Genomic DNA, 22,095 nt, shown 5'->3' with positions numbered 1-22,095 from the left:
TAGCGGGTGTCAGGGGCTGCGAAAGCGCCTCACTGTGAACCAGCGAACTGGCGACTGGCTTAGAAGAAGCCTCGTCATCAGTTTTGGACCTCGGATGCTTGTCCTTTTTTTTTTCCTTGCGTTTCTTGTGAACTGCTGTAGTCGGATGGCTATATCTTGACATTGTGTAATTAAATCTTCTGCCAAAATAATGAAATGAAAATCGTACCGACGCTTAATAATGCATTGGTTAAATCTAGCACAGGACCTACAATTAGCAACATCGTGGTCAGGGCCTAGGCAAGGAATACAGTGGGAATGAAAGTCCTTATGAGGTATTTGCTTCCCACAAGAAATACAATTATTAACTTTTTCTGACATCCGGTCTGGAGCAAGAAAAAAGTTTCCCCAATGTGGTACTTAGCTTTTAATTAAGACTTCGTATCTGAAATCCGAACACGAAAATCTCAGGAGTCGGTCGACGGGCACTTGCGAACTGCTTTTGCTTCGGCCACTGCACGGCAAGAAAAACTGAAGAAAATGGCATCGGCTGCATCTTTTATACCCCTGGCGCACTGACGTCAGGGAGGAGGTGACAGCAACCGATGCCAGACCTAGACTTTGGAATTCAGGCCGACTGCGGGTAGCCTTCCAGCAGGATAACCCAATTGTAATGACTGCAACAGTGAAACACGATGAACATCTAATACCACATAAACACCTGTGCAAGAGACCTAAACTTATACCAAAACATAATCAGGACTTGTCTGGATAGGTATCTTTCACACAGCATACCTCTTTTATGGAATACACTTCCTTTAGAGAATATGCAGAGTAGTGCCATGACACTTTAGAAGTGTCACTTGGTTGATGGGATGGCTAATGATAAATCCATCTGCAGTGTTGCTCTTCTATCTCTTATGGAAAGAGGATGAAACTAAGTCAGGCTATGGTATCAAATCATGTGTTGGTAAATTTGTGAGATTGCTGGCTAAGCTACAAATGATCCACTGTATCAACAGCCTAGTATAAACCTATGAACTTATAATGCCAAAGGATAATAAAACCTCCCACTGTAAGCACTTCTGCATAAATCCAAGAGTTAAGATAGATGGTGGTTTATTTTAAAACAGACTAGCCTGCCTCATGTTTAAACTAGGTACCAGACATCTTTAAGTAATTGTCTGCTACTCATTGTAAGTGGTACCAGCATAGTACACAACCCTGTCACTTTCAAGAGCATTGTACTATTACTTGCAAAGATGGCAATTCTACCTGTTCATCTTTAGAGTCCATTCTTGTTCTAAAACAGCACAGACTAAACTGTTTTAGCATTTTTCATGACAACCACAAGGGCTTCAAGGCTATACACAGATATCCACATGTGAAAATCCAAAATCTTGCTTCCAGTGTTGCTGTTTTTCAGAATTGTAAGGTGACCACTAAGCCTACTGTTGCAGTTCTTCCTGAGTAGAAAGTCAATGAGACTAAGTATATGGTTTGGTTAAAGATTAGGGTAGCTATCTCCCATGATTTAACAAGCAACACTCCACTCTTGTTAACAGAACCAACTTTAGTTCTCACAAGGAGGAATGCTCTACACTGTGGTAGGTGAAGATAACAATGGGGTTTGATAATGACAACTCCCCATGATCTCAAGATGGCAAACAGAGTTCCAGAGGAAAAAAATAAGCCGTGTAAAATACACTACTGGCAGCAGAAACACTTGCCCTCACTATATGCTGAGCATTTTTATGAAGCAAGTTATAGTACAGTAAATACTCATTGCTTGTGTTACACTAAAACGCAGCTAGTGATGTACAAAACAGAAATGCACAGATATTCACAGCAATAGAAAGGCACTGACTGGAACATGTAAAGGTGTCAGAGCAGAAATGGAGTTGCGGTTGTACATGTAGAATGAATAGAGTGTGCGTAAATAAGTAATGGCATGCAGAGGAAGGATAGTGTGACAGGAAATGTTATCAGTTTAGATATGTGTAAGATTAGAAGTTATGGGATGAGTGGTTTGAGAGGACCATGAGCAGGCAGACACAACCTAAAGACTGATTTGGGTCAGCAGCAGGCTAACAAAGTCTTGGAAGAACATGAATTGTGCAGGCAACTAAAGCAAAAAGAAAGTAATGTTGAAAATGTGCTGTATTAAATATTCACAACTAATTTAGCTGTGCTCCATGTTTATCCGCAATGTTCATTTGCTATTCTAGTAACAGTAAGCGTCTTGACTGGGGATGAGCCTGAAAACGGTCCATATGGGTGAGCACACTATCCCAGTTACCTAACTAAGTAATTAACTAACATGCAAACCTCCACTCCCAAAGCATTATAGTGTGCAGACTGTATGAATATGCACACCTCCTTATTAAATAATTGGATACTGCAGTCAGAAATTAGCATTATTTGATTTGGAAAAAGACATACTATATTTTTTTATTTATTTTAAAGTTTGTTTACTGGACTAGTCCATTGGGCCAAGAAGAGCCCGTTTTCAATGGAGGCCCAGGGAGGAAAGCTCCATGAACAACAGTATAATATGAAGACAATGCATTTACATTTATGCAATACTATTGAACGATGGTATTACACAACATGACAAAAAATCCACGATTGCAGTGAAAATACAGTCAAAAAAGCAAAAGGTAAAATTATACATACATACATACACACACACACACATAAATAAGTTGATTGAAATAAGAAAAATCCATTGGTGCATATTCCTGTTAGATTTGTTACAATGTGAAGTAACACAGGGTTAACATTACAGTTTTACATGAAATCTTAGCAGAGTTAAAGTAGGATAGGGGGATAAGAGATGTTAATTGTTGAATGTAAGACGGGTGGGACAATAAGAAAAAAAAAAAGTAGAGCAAGAGTAGGAGTAAATGAGAAAAGTGAAGATGGTAGTAGTCAGAGAAGCTCAGTATGATGAAAAGAAGAGAGAAGTAAAGCAGTGTGAGAAATGGGGAAAAAATGTGGGATGAGAGCAGGAACATTCCCAGAGGGTTTTGAGATGGGAATGAAGCAGGGTCTTAAAGGTAGAGTGGTTGTCTGTGTATGAATAAGAGGTGGTAGGGACTTACAGAGGTGAGCTAGGAAAAAGGACAGGTGCTTACCTGGAGGACGAGCAGGCTTGTGAAGTTCAAGCAATTTCTGGTTATTGGATCTTAGAAGTCTGTTGGGTAGGTGAATAGAATATATAGGGCTGAATGCATCCTCTCCCTGCTTCCTATGTGTGCTGCTATTAGCACATATTCTCACGTGCAGCTACGATATAAACTGGGTGAGTGCTGCCATTTTAACTAACCAATTTGGAAGCTGTGGTTGTTATTTTCACTCCCCTATGTCTAGATGTCAGCAACTAACCCAGTGATACTTGTATAGTCTACTTAGTATCCTATATGTGAATACTGTAAGTACTGTTATTAGCTGCTGTGTGTGTATTCTGTCCTACAGTAACTAAGCAGTGGAACAGAAACACGAGCAAAAAATGGAAGCTTTGAGTATCCTTGCAATCATGTCAAAAAACTTGACAATGGCACTATTTCACAAACAAGACATGTCTGACATGCACTGAGAACAACCTGTATCTGCAGTATATTTTTTTTAAGTCATAGTTATTTAAAATTTTATTGCACTAGGAAAATTGCCATTATAAGAGATCATCACCAGAACACCAGGGCCAATGATCATGGGATGGTTTATGATTCTGAAGCAGGTATGTTTAATGATTGCAAATGTGCTTTAAAACTGCTTGACAAGGAAATTAAATGTAGTGTTAGAATACTAAAGACAGCAGCAGTTAGTAAACCCAACCACTTAGGATCTGATACTTAAAGATAGAACAGCATGTAAAAACTGGAGACTGCAACTGGTGTTGAGGTAACAAAACAGGGTACACAGCTACAAAGGAAAACAGAGAAGGCAGAAATATAAGATAATTACAGACAATATTTTTGGTTGATGGAGGAAAACAGTAGTGAGTGAAACAGTAGGATACAAGCACTACATGTCTGTGTGCATAGCAACGAAGGGGTAGTAATTAATTTAGGATAGCTGAAAATTACATGGCTGATTTTGGACAAAGATAGGATAATAGTGGTAGATCATTCTTCAGAGTGCAAAGGTGACATTCAGGTTCACAGAAATGAATGTCAGAGGCCTACCAACCAAGAATGTAGCATCAGCAGTCACTGTAAATCAGTAACAGAAAAAGGTGGCACACACCTTGTTCTTAAACTCGTCCCACAGTGGTGGGCTTTAGGATTCAACCAAATTAATGCCACTGATTGACAAACATTCTAAAGCCCTCTAGTCCAATGAAAATCATCTACTGCAGATCTCTAGAATTCAATAAAAATGGGAAATGAATAAACAAAACTTAAGTTTGTCGATTCACTGATCTCTGCTCACTTGGCTATGAAACTCTTCTATCTTTTCAGGGTGACTAAACATACATTCACTGCCAAGACTACTGTTTTATATATGTCAGCTATTAAAACAGTACACTTCAACTTCATAACACTACCTTATCACGTAACAGGTTTCTAAATCAGTGTAGTTTCTAAATTAATTCTGTGCAACCATAACAGCTGCTATTATTTTATATAACTTATTGTTTATAAGCAATATCAGCCAATTATTTTGAGGATATAACTCTTAAGCTGTACAGTTTCTTAGAATAATAATGGTATTATATTTTCTTCTATAGGTTAATTCATTTCTGTTCAGTACGATAAGATGGAGCTTTTCTTCCAGGGATATTCTCTGAAAAGTGTTGAATGCCTAAGTTGGACCTACCTAGTTAGAAAAATAAATATTTTTCTGGACTACCACAGTAGTGTAGCATATTTTCTGGACAAGTAATTTTGTGCATTTATGCAGGGAGCAAATATTCTCCAATGTACTGTTAATTGCCAGACCAAAAATGAAATGTGTACCTTAACAATGCAGGTGCTTGCCCAAAGTGCTTACTTGAAGCAATGGTGTTGCACCTTTTTGTTGTCTTACAGCTGATCTTGCACCTAACTCATACTACTAATTTCTTGATACATATATTCTGATTTGGAGATGGCTGATCCCAGTTTCAACTTATGCCACTCTTCATATCTGTGAACCATCTTAACCATGCATCTGACCAGATAAAGCAAGCTTCTTTATTCACAACCATTGTACCCCAAAAGATTATATCTACCAAACACAGAAAATGCCCATGCCAAATGCACTATGGATCCTGGAGATGAAAAGTCTAGACATTTTGGATATTTTACTTTGTGCTTTTCAGTACTAACTTTTAGTATATTACGGGCGTCAAATGATTCGCGCTCCCTCGGAGCCTGCTTCCAGTTGGTAGAAATAGTTCTTCCTTCAGCTGAAAAAAATTACAAAAGATAAATTTATAATTCACTATCATAACTAATTTGTCTTTAATAAGTCTCTGTTATAAATATTACTACTTAATTGAAATTTCATGATAGATAAAAGTACTAAAATAAACCAAGTCTTTTGAATGTATAACTTCCAGCTCTGTGCCTAGATGAAGAAGGGCAGACTGAATAACTCTCAACCTCTTAGTGCTAGAAATCTGGACAATACCTGACAAAATTGGGGGAGGCAAAGGCCCCAAAATGGGGACAGATTTTAAATATTGTTTTTATAAACTCAGGAAGCTGCTAGAACAATAGGGTTTGTGTTGACTTGCATTTTTCTGAAGGATTTGACGTCTTAAACTGAAATGTATATCATTATTTAGTGATGTCAATCACCAGACCATCAAAGTGATTTGCCAGAAAAATCACAAATTTTATGAGGAACAAACCAAAAATATGAGGCAAAAATCTGAACATTCTGTGAAAATCTAGACAGTTGAGAGGTATGGCAGACTGATTCCATCTAAGCAGTCTACATCCTAGAATATGTTCTGTTATTTCTACTGCAAGAAAACTTGCTAAATCATGCAGCAATAAATGTCACAAACTGTCAATGCATCATGCAGCTCAGGATTTGTTAGGCACATAAAAGGCAGAAATGATGGACTTGAATAAGCTTACAAAATATTGCATAGTCTGTGATACAGCAGGGAATTGTTAGCACATATTTCTGCTACTAATGATATAGAAGATCTCACAGGTCTTGCTGATATTCTTATCAGCACCAAAAGATGTAAAGAAATATGACACTTCTAGGTTTTCATGTGTGTGTGTGTATTTTTATGTATAATACATAACATCCTTAGCTGACATGCACTTCATTGATTCACCTCTTTTTCCATCCCAATCTAGCTACTTGAATATTGTTGAAAAGTTGGAACAGCAGCAGCAGGTATCTTAAGTCCTGTGGGGGGGGGGGAGATCAAAAACAGTACTTTTCTCTGCAGGCAATAGAGTTATAGGTTCATAGGTATATACTAGGCTAACTATAGAGTTATAGGTTCATAGGTATATACTAGGCTAATGACCACCAGGACCTTTATAAGCGTAGCCGTGCAACCCAACCCAGTTACATCTCTTGGTAACATGTACATCTTAACTGGGGGAGGTAATATTTGTTTGGAGGGGTATGTTAGTCAGGAAATTGCTAACATTTTATGTAAAGGGGGCTATGTTAGTCAGTGAGTGTTTACGGTTGGTCTCAGTCTATAAGAGACATGGGGGCCAGGCCGTGGATGAATTTATGATTTCCTATGAGCCTATGAATACATTGAATGGGTAGCTACTAGGCTATTGATCCTGAGGCCCTTACAAGCCTAGCCATAAATTTAGCCCATGTTCTGACAAGTTAGCACTCAAATGACCCTGTCCATCAGGGACACAGGTGGAATCCCAGGGGTAAGTTAGGGAATGTTTACTTTTGGCCTCTGTATAAAAGTCATGGCAGGCCAGCCCGGGAATGAATTTGTGATTTCCTATCCAATGGTCAAGGTTAGGTCTGAGTAGGGTTAAGGATATACTCTGCTTCACATGGATGGGGGGCCTACTCCACAGCATGGAGATCCTCCGAGTCACATATCTATCTTGCCAGCATGTTCTATTTTTGTTGCAAGGAAAGTTCAAATCCTTGGATTTACTGTTTCTGGTGCTGTTCATTTTGTGGATGTGCAAAAGCACCATCAGGGCTGAATCTAAGGATGTTTTATACACCAAGCACAGAATGCTTCTCAACAACCTGTAGTAGACTGAGTATAGAGACAGGTCTCTAAGGCAATCTGTACAGGGCAGTGTGTTAGTACCCTGGATTCTCTTGAGAAATCTCTGTGGGCATTTCAACTGCTGCATATGCTTAGTCAGGTACATGCTGTAGGGGCATTAACTCAAGGGTCTGATAAGGGACAAATGGAGTGGTACTATAACTTCCTTGGACCCAGATGCCATATCCTTACTTATAAGTTGGGCATGATAGTGTGATTTTCTTACTACCTTCGCTATGTGTTGGTCAAAGGCCAGATTACTGATACATATGTTCCTAGATCTACTACTGGGTCAGTTCTTAGGGGTATCTTATAAATGGAGTAATTTGCCTGGGTAAATTTTCCCAAAAGGCACTATAATGCACTTCTCTGCCTTGAGTTTTAATCTGTGGCTTTGGCACCAGTCATTTGTCTGTGTTAGATCCTCTTGCAGGATGTTAGTGTCTTAAGGGAATTTATGATAGCTCCCAATCTGCAATTATCTGTGAACATGGTGAGCCACAGACCCTTGACCTCAGAAAAGTAGCTGACAAACAGGAGTGGGCCCAGTATGGAGCCCTATGGTATGTCTCATGCGATTGACAGACCTGCCTCTTGGTGGAGGTGGTCTCACCAATCCTGACTTCTTGGGTCCTATCTGTGAGACAACTTACAATCCAGTGAGTCGTGTAAGGATTTATACCTAGTTCAGTGAGTTTGTCCACAATACTTGCGTGAGGTATTAGTGAGCTGCTGTCATTGTGAGAGTTGCTCTTTCTGACTTTTATCTATGACTTTTATAAGCCAATAAAATATGTTCAACAGAACTGGATGTGAAAAAAACCTGCTTAACTATCCTACCTGTAACCACACACACACACACACACAATATAAATGGTTGCAGTCTCTTTGGTTGAATGTTCTAATGCTCAGTCATGAAGTGAAGATGCACTTTTGGTTGAACATCTGAATGTCAGATATTATTTGTAACAGGTTTGATTGCAATTTTGTGGAGGTTGTGTAATCATTGAATTGGTATATTTATGTGGAAGCACATAGAGATTTTGAACGCTGTTTGTCTGATTGACAACAATGTGTGGAAATTATCGATAAAAGCCAATGAACGTTATTTGTTGGCACTTTTACCACTGTTGTGCAACCAAGAAGTTGATATGAATATGTACACATTTTGTGGGGGGCCTTGAAGAAAAAAAAAGCTTGACCCCCCCTCTTTTTAGTGTGCTGTCCATTGAACAAAACTTGTTTGACAGGTGATCATGAATCCATTGCCTCCACATAAAATCAAGTTGTTTGCATTTTAATGAATGGTTTAGTATATTTTTGTTGGGGTTAGTGATTAATTTTTTTGTAGTGTTTTACTTTTTCTGAGAGTGCTATTTTTATTATTATATTAAGAAGGACCATATGCTGGAAAAGTTTAATCTTTTGTGGAATCAATCTTTTTTTCTGTGTGTGTATTTCTAGTTGACCTTTTCAGTGTTCACAGATTTGTAATACAATCATATATGATACATAAAATATAACCATTAAATTCCAGCTCATCAAATCACTTGTTTGCTGAAACCAGGACTATGAAACCTTGGAGTTGAAGGGAGCAGGTACTAGTATGTCAAAGTAATGATTCTGACAAACTGACAATCTACCGTTTCATTTCAATGAAGTGGGATCCAAAATTGTGCACGTGGGTATGTGTGTGTATTTATCTGCATCTGTACATGGTTAAGTAACTTGATTTGCAGAAACTTGATGGTAAAAAGAGTACGTATGTAGAAGTCGGTTAACTACACTGTCAAGAAAAATTCCCAAAACTAAGGTCAAAAAGGAACATGATAATGTCCCTTTTCCAACTGGTTTTCCAACTGGTAACTAAAAAAAAAAAAACTCTAACAATCCCATTAGGCATACATTGTCTGAATAATGATACTACAAGGGAAGGTTTTTTTTATCAGGTAATTTGTAGGGATGAGGTTAGGATTAACATGCATGAGTAAGAATGGGCAAGGGGGCTCCTCCTCCCTAAACCACCTTATGTTCAAGGTGAACAATACATATGTCCAGAACTAACACAGACAAACACACAAAGTGTGTGTGTGTGTGTGTGTGTGTGTGTGTGTGTGTGTGTGTGTGTGTGTGTGTGTGTGTGTGTGTGTGTGTGTGTGTGTGTGAGAGATGTTTTATATATAGGTTCATAGGTTGATACTAGGCTATCTGCCCAAGGGCACTTATAAGCCTAGCCAGAGTGTGTTTGGCTTTAGCCACCCTTTTAGATTAGTTGACTGTGCCTCTGTATAGTAGGTCACACAAGGTAGCCCTTTTAAGGTTAGTTTACTGTACCTCTGTCAAGCAGGGACACAGGAGAGATCTCAGGGGTAAACTTACGATCTCCCATCCACTCGTCAAGATTTCTCTTGAAGAGGGTCAGTGAGGGGCTCTGCATAACATGGATTGGGATTTTGTTCCAGAGTGAAGGGAGCCTCTGGGATATGAATCTGTCCTTCCAGCATGTCCTATTTATTTCTGTTCTGAAGTTCAAGTCCCTAGAGCGTGTAGCTCTAAGGGATTTGGATTTACTGAAGTGAAGCATGTCCATTAATTCTGGGTTGGACATGGCTTTATACGTCAGACACAGATTGCCTCTGAGTAGGCGGTACGCAACTGAGTAGAGCTGGAGTTTCTTTAGCCGAGCTGCATAGAGCATCTGTTAGAGCCCCTTGATCCTCTTGGTGAGGTACTTTTGGGGTCTTTCCAGTTGCTGCAGGTGTCGGGTAAAGTACATCCCAAATGGGGCACTGTATTCAATTATGGGCCTGATAAGTGATGAGTAGAGGGGCACAATGACCTCTCTTGATCTAGATGTTAATCCTTTCATGATAAGGTGGGCTATATAGAAGGCCTTTCTAACCACTTTGGCAACATGATTGTCAAAGGAGAGATTGCTATCTACTTGGGTCCCCAAGTCCCTAATTACTTCTTCTGTACTTAATGGATTACCACCTATATATATATATATATATATATATATATATATATATATATATATATATATATATATATATATATACACACACACACATGTATAAACACATACACACCATACATATACATACATTTCCATCACTGGATTTATGTTGGTCTCCCCCCTCCCACAAAAAAGAAAGATTCACATGTAGTGGCAAACATTACATGAAAACAGAGTTATGTATCTGTATAGATACTTGAAATTACCATGTACGTACATTTTGTATCTGGTAATCATATTTTAGAAAACATCAACCAGTTCCATAAATGTGACCATGCATCACTAGCCACCATCAGTAGTCTTATGTAGCTCGATGTAGTCATCTGTCTACTCCATTTTTTGCCACTTGGTTCACAACAAATATATATAAAGGACTACTCTCATCTCTAGTAAGTTGATGCAAAATGAATCCTCTGAAGATGCTCAAATAGTTTGAACTGTCTGTCTAATATAATACTCCTCTGACCATGGGACTGATGTGTCTATAGTGACTGTTGCCATGAAAGCTGGGATGTGGAAGAAACTGCTAGAAAGAGACTGACTGTGGCCCTCCAACATGAAAAATGTCATTTGCATAGCTCAGATATACAAATTTAGTCATCCTCAGACTCTACATTTTGAGACCAATAAATAGAAAGGATTATCTTGCATGAGGAATGGAGGGTAATTGCTTCCACTATGAGATCAAGTACCTTGACTGTAGAAGACTGTGCAAGACAGAAACTTTTGACTGAAGGGCCTGAGCTCTGTCTTTGAGAGGCCTTGCTCTGCACAGTTAGGCATGCAGACTGCAACCTATGAACATTTAATAAGTAAACAGACTACATGTGAGATTTTGCAGGACTCTGGGTTATTCCCAGCTACTGGAATAATGCGATCAAAGAATATCTTACCAATGACTTCCAAGATGGCTGCACATTGAGTAACAGCTTAATTCTAGTTCTGCCAGTGTGAAAACGAAAACTCAGCAGAGAAGGTCAGTACACTTGTGTTTATGAGTACATTTCAGTAACAGGCTAGTAAGTGTACTACCTGGATGCCAGGAAAAAAGAAATGCAGAGGACTTGGAAAAAATCAGATACAAAAGGTGAGGAAGAAACGCTGACTGGGGAAAGTTCTGCAGCTATTCAGCAAAAATAAATGCAACCTCCAGACATGAACTCCAGTAACCTATAAGAAGATACAAGACAACTGCACACAGACCTGGTTAAAATAAACAAAACACTGATGGAGTATACCAACACAAAAAACAAAAGGCTGGAAAAATGGAAGAAGCTTTAAACAAATATTCAGATGAAGTGATAAAGCTGCAAAAATCAGAGACTGAAATGAAGAAAAGGCTGGCTGAATAGGAGACTGCTGAGGGAGAGATGTTTAGAAAAATAATAGAATTAGAGGACAGAGCACATAGGAAAACCTGAGAAGCTTGAAGGAGCAGACTGCATTAATTTTATGAAAGTACAAATAAGCAATTGGACTGGTATTCCACAGCAGCAGATGTTAGCTGAAAGGGCACATTGTGTGTATGCTTCAAACCTGACTATGAGAAAGTAACCTAGACCTTTAATAGTAAAGATGGAATCATACCAGCAGAAGGGGTTGATTTTGACAAAACTGTGGCAGAAGGGCAAAGTACTAAAAGTGGGAGACAGCAGAGTGTTTGTGGAGAATGTTTACTCATTGTACACCAGGCATAAGAGAAGCAAATATATCCCACTATTCAGGGAATGTTGAGATGCAAGTATGAGACCCAAACTGCTGTACCCAGCTGTCTTCAAAGTATTCTTCCCTGGAGGGACAAAATCATTTTTTTGATGAACTACATGTTAAGCAGGAAATACAAAAGTTTCTCCAACAAAAAGTGAGCTGTGAAACAGAAAACGATTCTGCTTCTTGTTCTTCTGGTAATAAAGACCACAGAGAGACTGTAACTTTGAAACATTTTCCAATGTTTCAACAGAAAATGTTAGAGAGAAGGAATGGAGCATGACAGTTGACTAGAAGAATCAAGAGTTTATTGGAAATGAAGCAGTGATAGGATCTGGGAGGTGGATATGAATAGTAATAAAACCAGTAACTTAATGTGGGGTTACAATGCAATAATTATATGTGTGAAATATGACAGAACATAAAATCTGGAAATATTGGACTTTTTCAGTATTTGTTGGACCTGTGGTGGGCTCGAATGCATTTGCCCCACTTATTTAATTTACATTTGTTTACCGGGAAAGTCCAACTGGACATAGGTCCTTTTTCAGTGGAGGTCCGGGAAGAAAAGCTCCACAAATTGTACATGAGTAACATATATGAGTGATTGAGATTACAGTAATAAAGACGATGATATACAGTAAAAACAGAGCAGTTGGTATTTTACAATAATAAAGAAACAATGAGTTACCTTCTAAGAGTAGAATAGCAATATCTAACTTAAGGTCAACATTATCAGTACCAGCTAGTGTAACCTCAGACAATTATACAAAGTTGGAATAAGAGTTTGAGTACAGGAGGGATACTTCATGTCATTAATGTTCAAAAAATGCTTTCGGGAGGGGAAAAGGATGGAGAAAGTTAACTGTAAATAAAGACATTTTTTTCTTACTAGCACTACTTTTGTGGTGTATGGTTTTCTTTGCATGCAATAAAGTAAAGTATTCTCGGTCATTTTTAAGTGTAATGGGATTGTAAACATACTGCTATTCTTTTTTTCTCCCCTTTCTCTTTCTTCATGTTCAGTTTTAAGAAATGTAGGCAATGCAATGAAAAAGCATGGTTAAAAGAGAGTGAAAAAAGAAAAATGTATGTGCTTTTTCTCAATCTTGCATGGGGAAATGACTGGATTAAGAACTTGTTACAGTTTTAAGTGTAAGCAAGTAAATGAAAAAGAATATTGAATATTATGAGACTTTTTTTGTAGCAAATACATCCATGCTCAGTAGCAATTCTGCAGCTGGTCTTCATGTTTCCATGAAAACAATCTAGTAAAGAGAAACTGACTGCCTGGTTCTCATGTCTCCATGGAGACAATCTGATAAAGTGAAACTGGCTACAGTTTGGTGGAGATTGATTGGCTGAAGAAAAAAACACTGAGAAGAGAAACGGGCTAGGAGATAATGTTCTCTACAATCATTCAGGAGTTTTCCCAGCTGGGAGAACTATTAAAAAAAGATAAGATGAATTAGCGTTTAAAAGGAGCACAGGCTGCACCATGCATATTAGCATGTTTAACCTTTCTTTTAGGTTAACTCAAGTCTGAGAGTGAGGCTGTAAGTTTTGGACTTTTGTTCCTATTAGGAGGGTAAAACTTCAGTATTTGAAGATGTACATAGTTTTGTGTGTTGGTATTAAGTTAATAGATTTTGGGAGGTATTGGGTGTTTTTTTGAGCGCTATCAATAAAACAATAAGTTTTGCAAGATGTGACATATGCTCAAATGGAACTATATTAAAAAAGTTCAACCTGTCAAACAGTGTATGCATGCAACACAAAAGCTGAAACTAGACATTTAATAAAAAAAGGTGTTATACATAAAAGGTGGGAAAAATAACTTTTTAACACAATGATGCTTCTGTAATGTCTTTAAATGTCAACGGTCTCAAAGATAAATACAATAAAGAAAGAGTAGTGAACTATATTAAAAATTGTCAAGTGCAAATAGCTATGTTACAGGAGATGCTTATTAAGAAAAGAACATATGAATTTGATAAAGAAAGGTTTTCAGGATGGTTATTTAGAGGAATACCTTGGACAAAGTAAAAGAGGAGTACTTATACTAATAGCAAGAGGCTCTCCAATAGTGATACAAGAGGATAAAAAAGATAATAATTGGAGATTTGTAGTGCTAAGGGGCTACTGGCAAGGGAGGAGGATTCCACTGACATTTATTTATATTCCACCTAAAACCGCTATAATGGAGCTTAAGAAAATTCTGGAAGAAATTATTGGTTTTCAGCAAGGAATATTACTTATATGTGGGGAATGGAATGTGATTTGCAACACTGAAGATGTGCCTGGGTGGGGCCCAGAAGGGAAAGTATAACAAAGGGGGAGTACATTTTTGAAGGAATTTATGAAAATATTTGGTATGGAAAATGTGAGTTCAGTAATAGGAGTTCAGATTAATTTTGCATGTTATTCCTCAAGATATAAAAACTGAGGTAGGCTAGAGAGAATTTACATTTCACAGGACCATGTGCAATTAGTTGAGGATCTTGACACACACCCAATAACTATTTTGGATCATGCACCAATAATAACTAATATAAAAACACATGGTAGTGAAATAAAAATGAGACACTAGTGTTTTTCCACCTATCTGTTGAAAAGAGAGGAATTTAAGGAATTTGTAGTGGTGATTATTCAGGAGCTAATAGAGAGGATAGAAATTTCTTCTGCAAATATAACTAGGGAGTGAGATAAAATTAAGATGGAATTGAAAAATATGGTGGAAATAAAAGAAATTGAGCTATGGTTAAGAAATATTACCAGCTATACGCCACCAGAAACACGGTCAGCCTTCTTTCAAAAACAATAATCCCACAAAATAAAATAATACGACCACCAAAGCTGTCGTTAAAACAATTTAATTACAGGTAAGCGTTTTTGTATAACACTTCATCAGACCATAAAACAAACATAGACCCATTGTCTTTAAATACACATTCAATACATGACCTAATTATTTAATCACCTTACAAGAGTATCCATTCAATTTAGAATACCCAAGGGCAAATAAATCAATGAAGTAACCTCCTAGTTTTTAAGAGAGGTTTTAAGGAAGCACTGTCATTTAGCTCAAAACCTTTATCTGCCTGCAAAGTTAAAATCCATTTTAATTCCTCACTCTCTACCCTGTTAAGCATGCTACCCCCTCTAATATTTTAAAATAAAAGACTTAGCACCATAAATTCAAAAGAATGACCTTCTTTTGATTTAACATGTTTATTCAACACATTTGTAGATACATCCCTCCTTATATCACCTACATGCTCAAGCACCCTGCCTTCAATTTTCAACTAGTCATACCAACATAGAAACAAGGACATTTTTTGCAGGTTACTAAATAAACTAAACTTATACTAGTACAATCTGCACAGAAATCAACATCAAACTTAGCTCCCGTGGTCGGATGAACAAAAGATTTTTTTTTTAAATGGCAAGCCTTGCATGAGCAATTCCCTATTCTTTCAGACAACTTAACTTTTCTTATCTTTTTTGGTATAAAATAACCTCCGTTTTAATGACAGACCATTCTTAAAGGCAAAGGATGGTATTAATCCAACAATATTCTTTATTTTTTCATCTACCAATAAAACTTGCCAATTTTGTTTAACCATTTCACATACAAAACTAATATTGCTTGCATAAGTTAGAGACAACCTCAATTTTTCATTTACTTCATTTTTACTCCCTTCTCTGCTATTCCCATTCTCAGAGAAGAGTGGTCTTCCAGTACTTTCTCTCAGTTCTCTAACTTGAGATAATACATCCATAACCTCTTCCTTCCTATAGCCCCTTTCTATAAATTCCATAGTCAGTGCCTCAAAAGCCTTGTCCAGTTCTTGAGAGTTTGCATGTAGATCTAGAAACTCTCAGGAACTGGCTTTTCATTGCACTCTTAAACACATATTGAGGGCGCATACTAGAGAGATGTAGCTTGTTATTCTTCCAACATGGTTTTCTAAATATTTTAGTGTTAAAATTGTCATTTGGGTCTCTAAAAATGATTACATCTAAAACTTCTATGCTTGAATGAGAAAAGTTAGCTGTAAACTTTGTTTTAAATTTTGAATTTATGGTGCTAAGTCTTTTATTTAAGAATATTAGAGGGGGTAGCATACTTAACAGGGTAGAGAGTGTGGAATTAAAATGGATTTTAATTTTGCAGGCAGATAAAGGTTTTGGGCTAAATGACCGTGTTTCCATAAAACCTCTCTTAAAAACTAGGAGGTTACTTCATTGATTTATTTGCCCTTGGGTCTTCTAAACTGAATGGATACTCTTGTAGGGGTGATTAAATAATTAGGTCATGTATTGAATGTGTATTTAAAGACAATGGGTCTATGTTTGTTTTATGGTCTGAAGTGTTATACAAAAGTGCTTACCTGTAATTAAATTGTTTTAACTACAGGTTTGGTGGTCATATTCTTTTATTTTTGGAACTATGGTTAAGTAAGTAACAAAAACTATTTAGAGGGATTGACAAATGTTAGTACTGCAGACTATGGGGAATCTCATTACAAGAGGAGGATCAACTGCAGAATGCTAAGCAGAAAATAAGGGATTATCTTGATAATATGCAGGAGTTTAGAAAGACTGGTGTTAAGCAACTTGCTTTTTGATAATAACAGTAGAGCACAAAAACATTTAGCACAATGACTCAGGCAACAGAAAGTAGAAAAGGCCCTCATCAAGTTTAGTGAGCCTATAACAAGGAAGGCAACAGTAGATCCTGTAATGGTATTAGAAATATTTTGCAAATTCTATGAAAGTCTGTATAAAGCAGATAAATATGGAAATCAAGAAAATATACAAATGGAAATGTTTATGGAAGAATTAAATATGCCAAGGTTAGAGAGAGATGAAGCTCAATTACTAACAGGATAGGAGGAGATGAGATAAAAAATTGTGATGTATAACCAATCTACACGAATGTCCCCAGGAATAGATGGTATTCCTGTGGAAGTGTGGAAGCTAGAACAGAAGAACTGATAAAGGTCTTGAAGGTTTTATTTAATAGTATTTTAAGAGGAGAAGTAGCACCAACACCTTGGAAGAAAGCAGTGGTAGCTGTAATACCTAAAGAGGGTAAAGATCCATCAAACCCAGCTTCATACAGGCCCATTTCAATAGTAAATCATGATTATAAAAGTGCCCATTGTCTATAATGGCTAAAAGTAATGCCAAAATTGATAGATATGGATCAATGTGGTGTTGTGGCGGGGAGGCAAACATTTAACATTAACAGACCATTGATGATTGAGAGGGAAGCAGAATGTAAGAAAATACCAGTGTTGTTGGTGGGTCTTGATGCAGAGAAAGCATTTGACAGAGTAAGCTGGGGCTTTATTAGTAGGGCAATGGAAGCATTTGCATTTCCTGAAAAAATAAGGTTGATTATGAGGACATATGAGGGATTGGAGGTGAAAATTAAAGTGAGTGGGGTCCTCTCTGATAATTTCTGCTTGAGCAGAGGAAGCTGTTAGGGCTGTCCTCTTTCCCCTTTGTTATTTGCATTATATTTAGAACCACTGGCAAAGAAAATAAGGGACCAAGAAATTCAAGGATATAACTGGCATGGTAGTCAAGAAAACCTGGCTCTATTTGATGGTGATATTACTTTATACTTGGAAAAAACAGACATTACAGTGTTGTGGAACATTTTGAGATAATTTCACATCTTTTTGGGAATCAAAATTAATGAAGCTAAACAAAGGCAATAGTGGTAAATTATGTACTTACACACAAATTGGTTTAGCAACATCTATATTAATGGAGACATGATAAAATAAAGTATTCAGGAGTGTGAATTAAAAATGATTCTGGTGTGTCAGCTAAGGATATGTGGGAACAGACTACACAAAAGACAATAAAAAACAGAGGAAAATGGAAGCATTGTTATATGGATACGGATGGTAAGAATACAAACAGTCAAAATGTTTTAGTCCCTTTATTCTTATACACAGATCAGGCATATTTTATCAACCAGAGGAGAAGTTGTTGATAGCAATTAATAAAGAGCTGAAGGACTTTTAGCTGAGAGAAAACTGCAAAAGACAAGTGAGATAAGCTTATTCTTCAAACAAAACAGGGCGGATTGGGATTACCCAATTTGAAAGGGTATTTCAGAGCTATACAGTTAAGGCTCCTATTATTTTATTAATTCTAATGTCTCTCACATGTTCTTTTATTCTTTCTCCTAGACTTCTTTTTGTTTCACCAATATAAAACTTACTGCATTCACACTTGATGGCATAAATTACCCCTACACATTTATAAGTGTGTTGTCCTTTAGTATGAAATATTTTGCAATTAATTTGTTGAAATGTTTGTTGTATATTGGCATATTGTACATTTACTACATGCTGTAGTTCCAATTTCTATTTTTATATTTGTATTTATTTCCTTTGGTCTTTTATAGGTACTATGCATTAAAAAATCCTTTAAGCTCCTACCCCTTTGATATGAAAATTTCAGTTGAATTTCTAGAAGCGAAGCAACTTCTTTTCTCGTAACACTCCAAAAATCTTCTAACAGTTTTTGCAACTTTTTTGAAAATATAGTATATTTGGATACAAAGATTATTGTTTGTTCCAGATCCCATCCCTTATCTATATTTATACATTCATTATCAACATTTTTATTTATGGGATCTGTTTTCTTATGTCCAAATATTCTATTTTAACTATTTCACTACTTTTTCTGCATAGCCTCTGTCTATAAACATATCCACTGCTTTTGAAGCTTCTCTCTTAGCATCCTGCACATCACTACATAATCTCTTAATCCTAAGGATTTCCCCATGGGGTAAAACTGTTAATGTATGTATTGGATTATATAGGCCAAATAGTTTATCACTCTCAGAAAACAGGCTTTACCAAATGATCAACTGCTTAACTTCTTAGCTGCAGGTGGGACTGCGGGGCTGTAGGGTGTTAAAGCCCTCCTGAGAGGATATGCCAACACTAAGATATCCAATTTAGGAGTCTCTGCTCAGAAACACCAGCTTCTGGGATGAAAACAAACACAGTCAACCTTTAAAAGTGAGACTACCATACCTGGGTTCTGTCATGCAACATTTTTGCAAATTAGAGGATATCAGCCAAAGAGGGGAACTACCCTTGAGAATTCTGCAACCACCATTATGGGGAAAAACAAGAAGGCCATGGGTTCATTTGGTTAATTCCTCTCTCTAATCCATCAATTCCAGAACTTCAAATTAGGAGTCATCAGGTGGGGCTAGGTTGGGGAGGAGACCGGGAAATATGTGTTTTCCTTTCCATACAAACTACCTGTACTAAAATTTGTAGGGAGTAGATATGCTTCCTCATTCACAATACCATCCTGTGCACCTGAGGCAAAAATTAATCTGAAGATGTGGAAGACTTTCTTCAGAAAGCTACAGCTTAGATCCTTCTGTCCTGTATGAGAAGCTGTGAAGCCTGAGGCTGAACAACAGAAAATTCTGGAGTTCAAAATGAGGCTGGCACTGACACTGGGTACACCACCCCATGATATATTGGAATTAATGCTAGCAACAACATTTAATATTGCTTGTGAATCAACCCCAACAAATGATCAGGGTGTAATAGCAAAAAGCCCCAATATCAGTGTTAGACAAGGGGCAGATGTCAGAACCAAAGGCTCCAGGCCAACAGTGGAGGCCACTGCCAGAATTGGGGTCATGAACACTTGCATGGGGGGGGTTAGACCAATACTGATGTTGAAGACATCCACATTAGTATTTACGTCATTAGCATCAATGTCAAGCTTGATTATTGAGGCATTACTATCAACAGTTGTTGAATCATCAACGCTTAGAACATGTCAGTTGAAGCCAGTACCAAAAACTTTGATAACCATGAGGAAATGTTGTGTGTGCTGGTCTGTGGATTAAAGCTGGCAAAAAAAGAGTCTCTATCTCTAACTGAGAACTTGTCAGGGAAGAGAAGCAAGAAAAGGCCAAGCCATATTACTCATATCTGAAATCAAACATCACTGGTCATGGATCTTGCCTATGTGTCTGGTTTCAACAATTAATCAAATATCAAACCTTTCTGTCAAGTGCTGACCCAGGAGCCACTGAACCAGTAGGAGAATCAGCTTGAATATCAGACAAGGTAGCAGACTTCTCCATCACTTTGACAGTAACAGGACATGCAGGATTAGCCACAATTTAAAAGGGAACCTTCTTAACTGGAAATCCTATAAATTTAAAGGTTACCTCAAAAGTTGGAGCGTGAAGAAATGCTGCTTTTGTCTTCTTTTTCAAAGACACACACACACACACACACACACACACACACACACACACACACACACACACACACACACACACACACACACACACACACACACACACACCAACTCTTATACAGGCATACTATATGTACTTTAGCAAAGACGACAAACAACAAATTCTAGATTTGGGAAAGTAGGCCATAAGATACATTAGCAGAGCAATAACTAATGGAAATGCTACTAAAGCATTATGGTGGCCATAATCCCAAGAAAAAATAGTTCTGACAGAAAAAACATTTTTAAAATAAATATGAGAATAAAATGAAAATGACAGTTACTGACATTTTAAAAAAAAGAAGTTATGTACTTAATATAACGTTCCATGTTTGTAGTCCATCTCGCCTATATTCTTGCTGGATGGGTTCGGAGCTGATTCGGCCTATACTAAAGCTCAAGAGCTTTTTACTGACTTGAGGCTAGCCCCTATCCCACGGCAATTCCCCAGATCTAGTTTGCAAGAAAGTAATACATACCTATCAGGTAATAATAATAAGAAAGAAGTTGTAAAATACAGGACGGGATCAGAAACATAATCCATTCCAGGTGGACAATAAAGAGCAAAGTCAGGCAGCCCCCAAAAAAGGTCCACTAGATCCCCCAGAAACGGGAAGGGGATTGGAGGGGGGGATGCAAGAATATAGGCGAGATGGACTACAAACATGGAACATTATGGTAAGTACATAACTTCTTTATGTTATGTGGTATTTTCTCACCATAATTCTTGCTGGATGGGACAGCGTCCCTAGCCACCTTTATCCCAGGTGGCTCAAGCAAAGAGACTCTTCAGCATAGTGGACCCAAAGGATGACCTGTCCCGGGAGGCCAAATCCAATTTGTAATGAGTGACAAATGTATGTGGTCTTGCCCAAGTAGCTGCTGCACAAATAGTATCAATTGGGAGCCTAGATCTAAAGGCTCATGAAGTAGCTACAGCCCTAGTAGAGTGACCTTTAGCTTTTAACAGTAATTATCTACCAGCTTGTTGATAAGCAAAGGATATGCAATCCGAAAGCCATTTTGAAAGAGCAATTTTTGAAACAGGTAAGCCTTTTCTTTTGTCAGAAAAGGAAACAAAAAGTTGATCAGATATCCTGAATTCTTTGGTCCTGTGCATATAGAATCTGAGTATCCTGTGGACATCTAGCTGGTGAAGTATATACTCTGATTTATTAGAGTGGTTTGGAAAAAACACAGGTAGCTCAATGGTAGCATTCAGGTTGTGTTCTGAGCATACCTTAGGGAGAAAGGAAGGGTTTGTCCCAAGACAGACTATCCTTGTGAAAGATAATGTAAGGTGATTGAATAGTTAGGGCTTGAAGTTCCGAGACTCTCCTAGCCAATGTTATAGCTACCAAGAGCAGGGTTTTCCATGATAACAATTTTAAGTTTGGCGACGAGGATGGTTCAAAGGATGCAGACATCAAAGATGAGAGGACTACATTTAAGTCCCAGGGTTCTAAAGGTTGTTTTATTGGGGGCCTAAGAAGAACAACTCCTTTTAAGAAGGTTTTACAGAGGGAGTGTTGCATGACTGGATTTCCCATGAAACCAAAATGGAAATTGGAAATGGCAGCTAATTGAACTCTAACTGTAGTGGCTGCAGCTCTTTCATGAAACATTGTTAGGAAGGATAAAATGGATTCTAAAGGAGCTGTATATGGATCTAAGCCCCGGTTTGTAGCCCAAATGGAAAACCTTTTCCATTTGCTAGAATATAGTTTGAGTGGAAGGTTTATGGGATGAAATTAGGATGTGTTTGACTGTTAGAGATAAGGGAATGCACCTGGCTATATGTGGAATTGGAGCAGCCATGCTGTCAATTTGAGGTTGTGAAGGGAGGGGTGGAACTGTCCCGATTGATGAATCAGGAGAT

General features: G+C 37.6%; 1 protein-coding gene across 8 annotated transcripts in view; it reads right to left on the bottom strand.

Annotated features, from left to right (window-relative positions):
- Positions 1–5,291: 5,291 nt before the first annotated feature.
- ASCC1 (activating signal cointegrator 1 complex subunit 1) overlaps positions 5,292–22,095 on the bottom strand; it is a gene marked incomplete at its 3' end in the record, with an annotated part of 476,277 nt that continues 459,473 nt past the window's right edge. For all 8 annotated transcript variants that reach the window (XM_044056221.1, XM_044056218.1, XM_044056214.1 and 5 more), the window contains 1 exon segment: positions 5,292–5,371. In XM_044056221.1, coding sequence (XP_043912156.1) covers positions 5,292–5,371 — 80 coding nt within the window.

This window comes from Protopterus annectens, chromosome 14.part0 (genome assembly GCF_019279795.1).
Source record: "Protopterus annectens isolate FY-2018-M chromosome 14.part0, PAN1.0, whole genome shotgun sequence".
NCBI classification, from domain to species: domain Eukaryota; kingdom Metazoa; phylum Chordata; order Ceratodontiformes; family Protopteridae; genus Protopterus; species Protopterus annectens.
The sequence above is the reverse complement of the archived record's forward strand: the minus strand, read 5'-3'. Positions and strand labels throughout refer to the sequence as shown.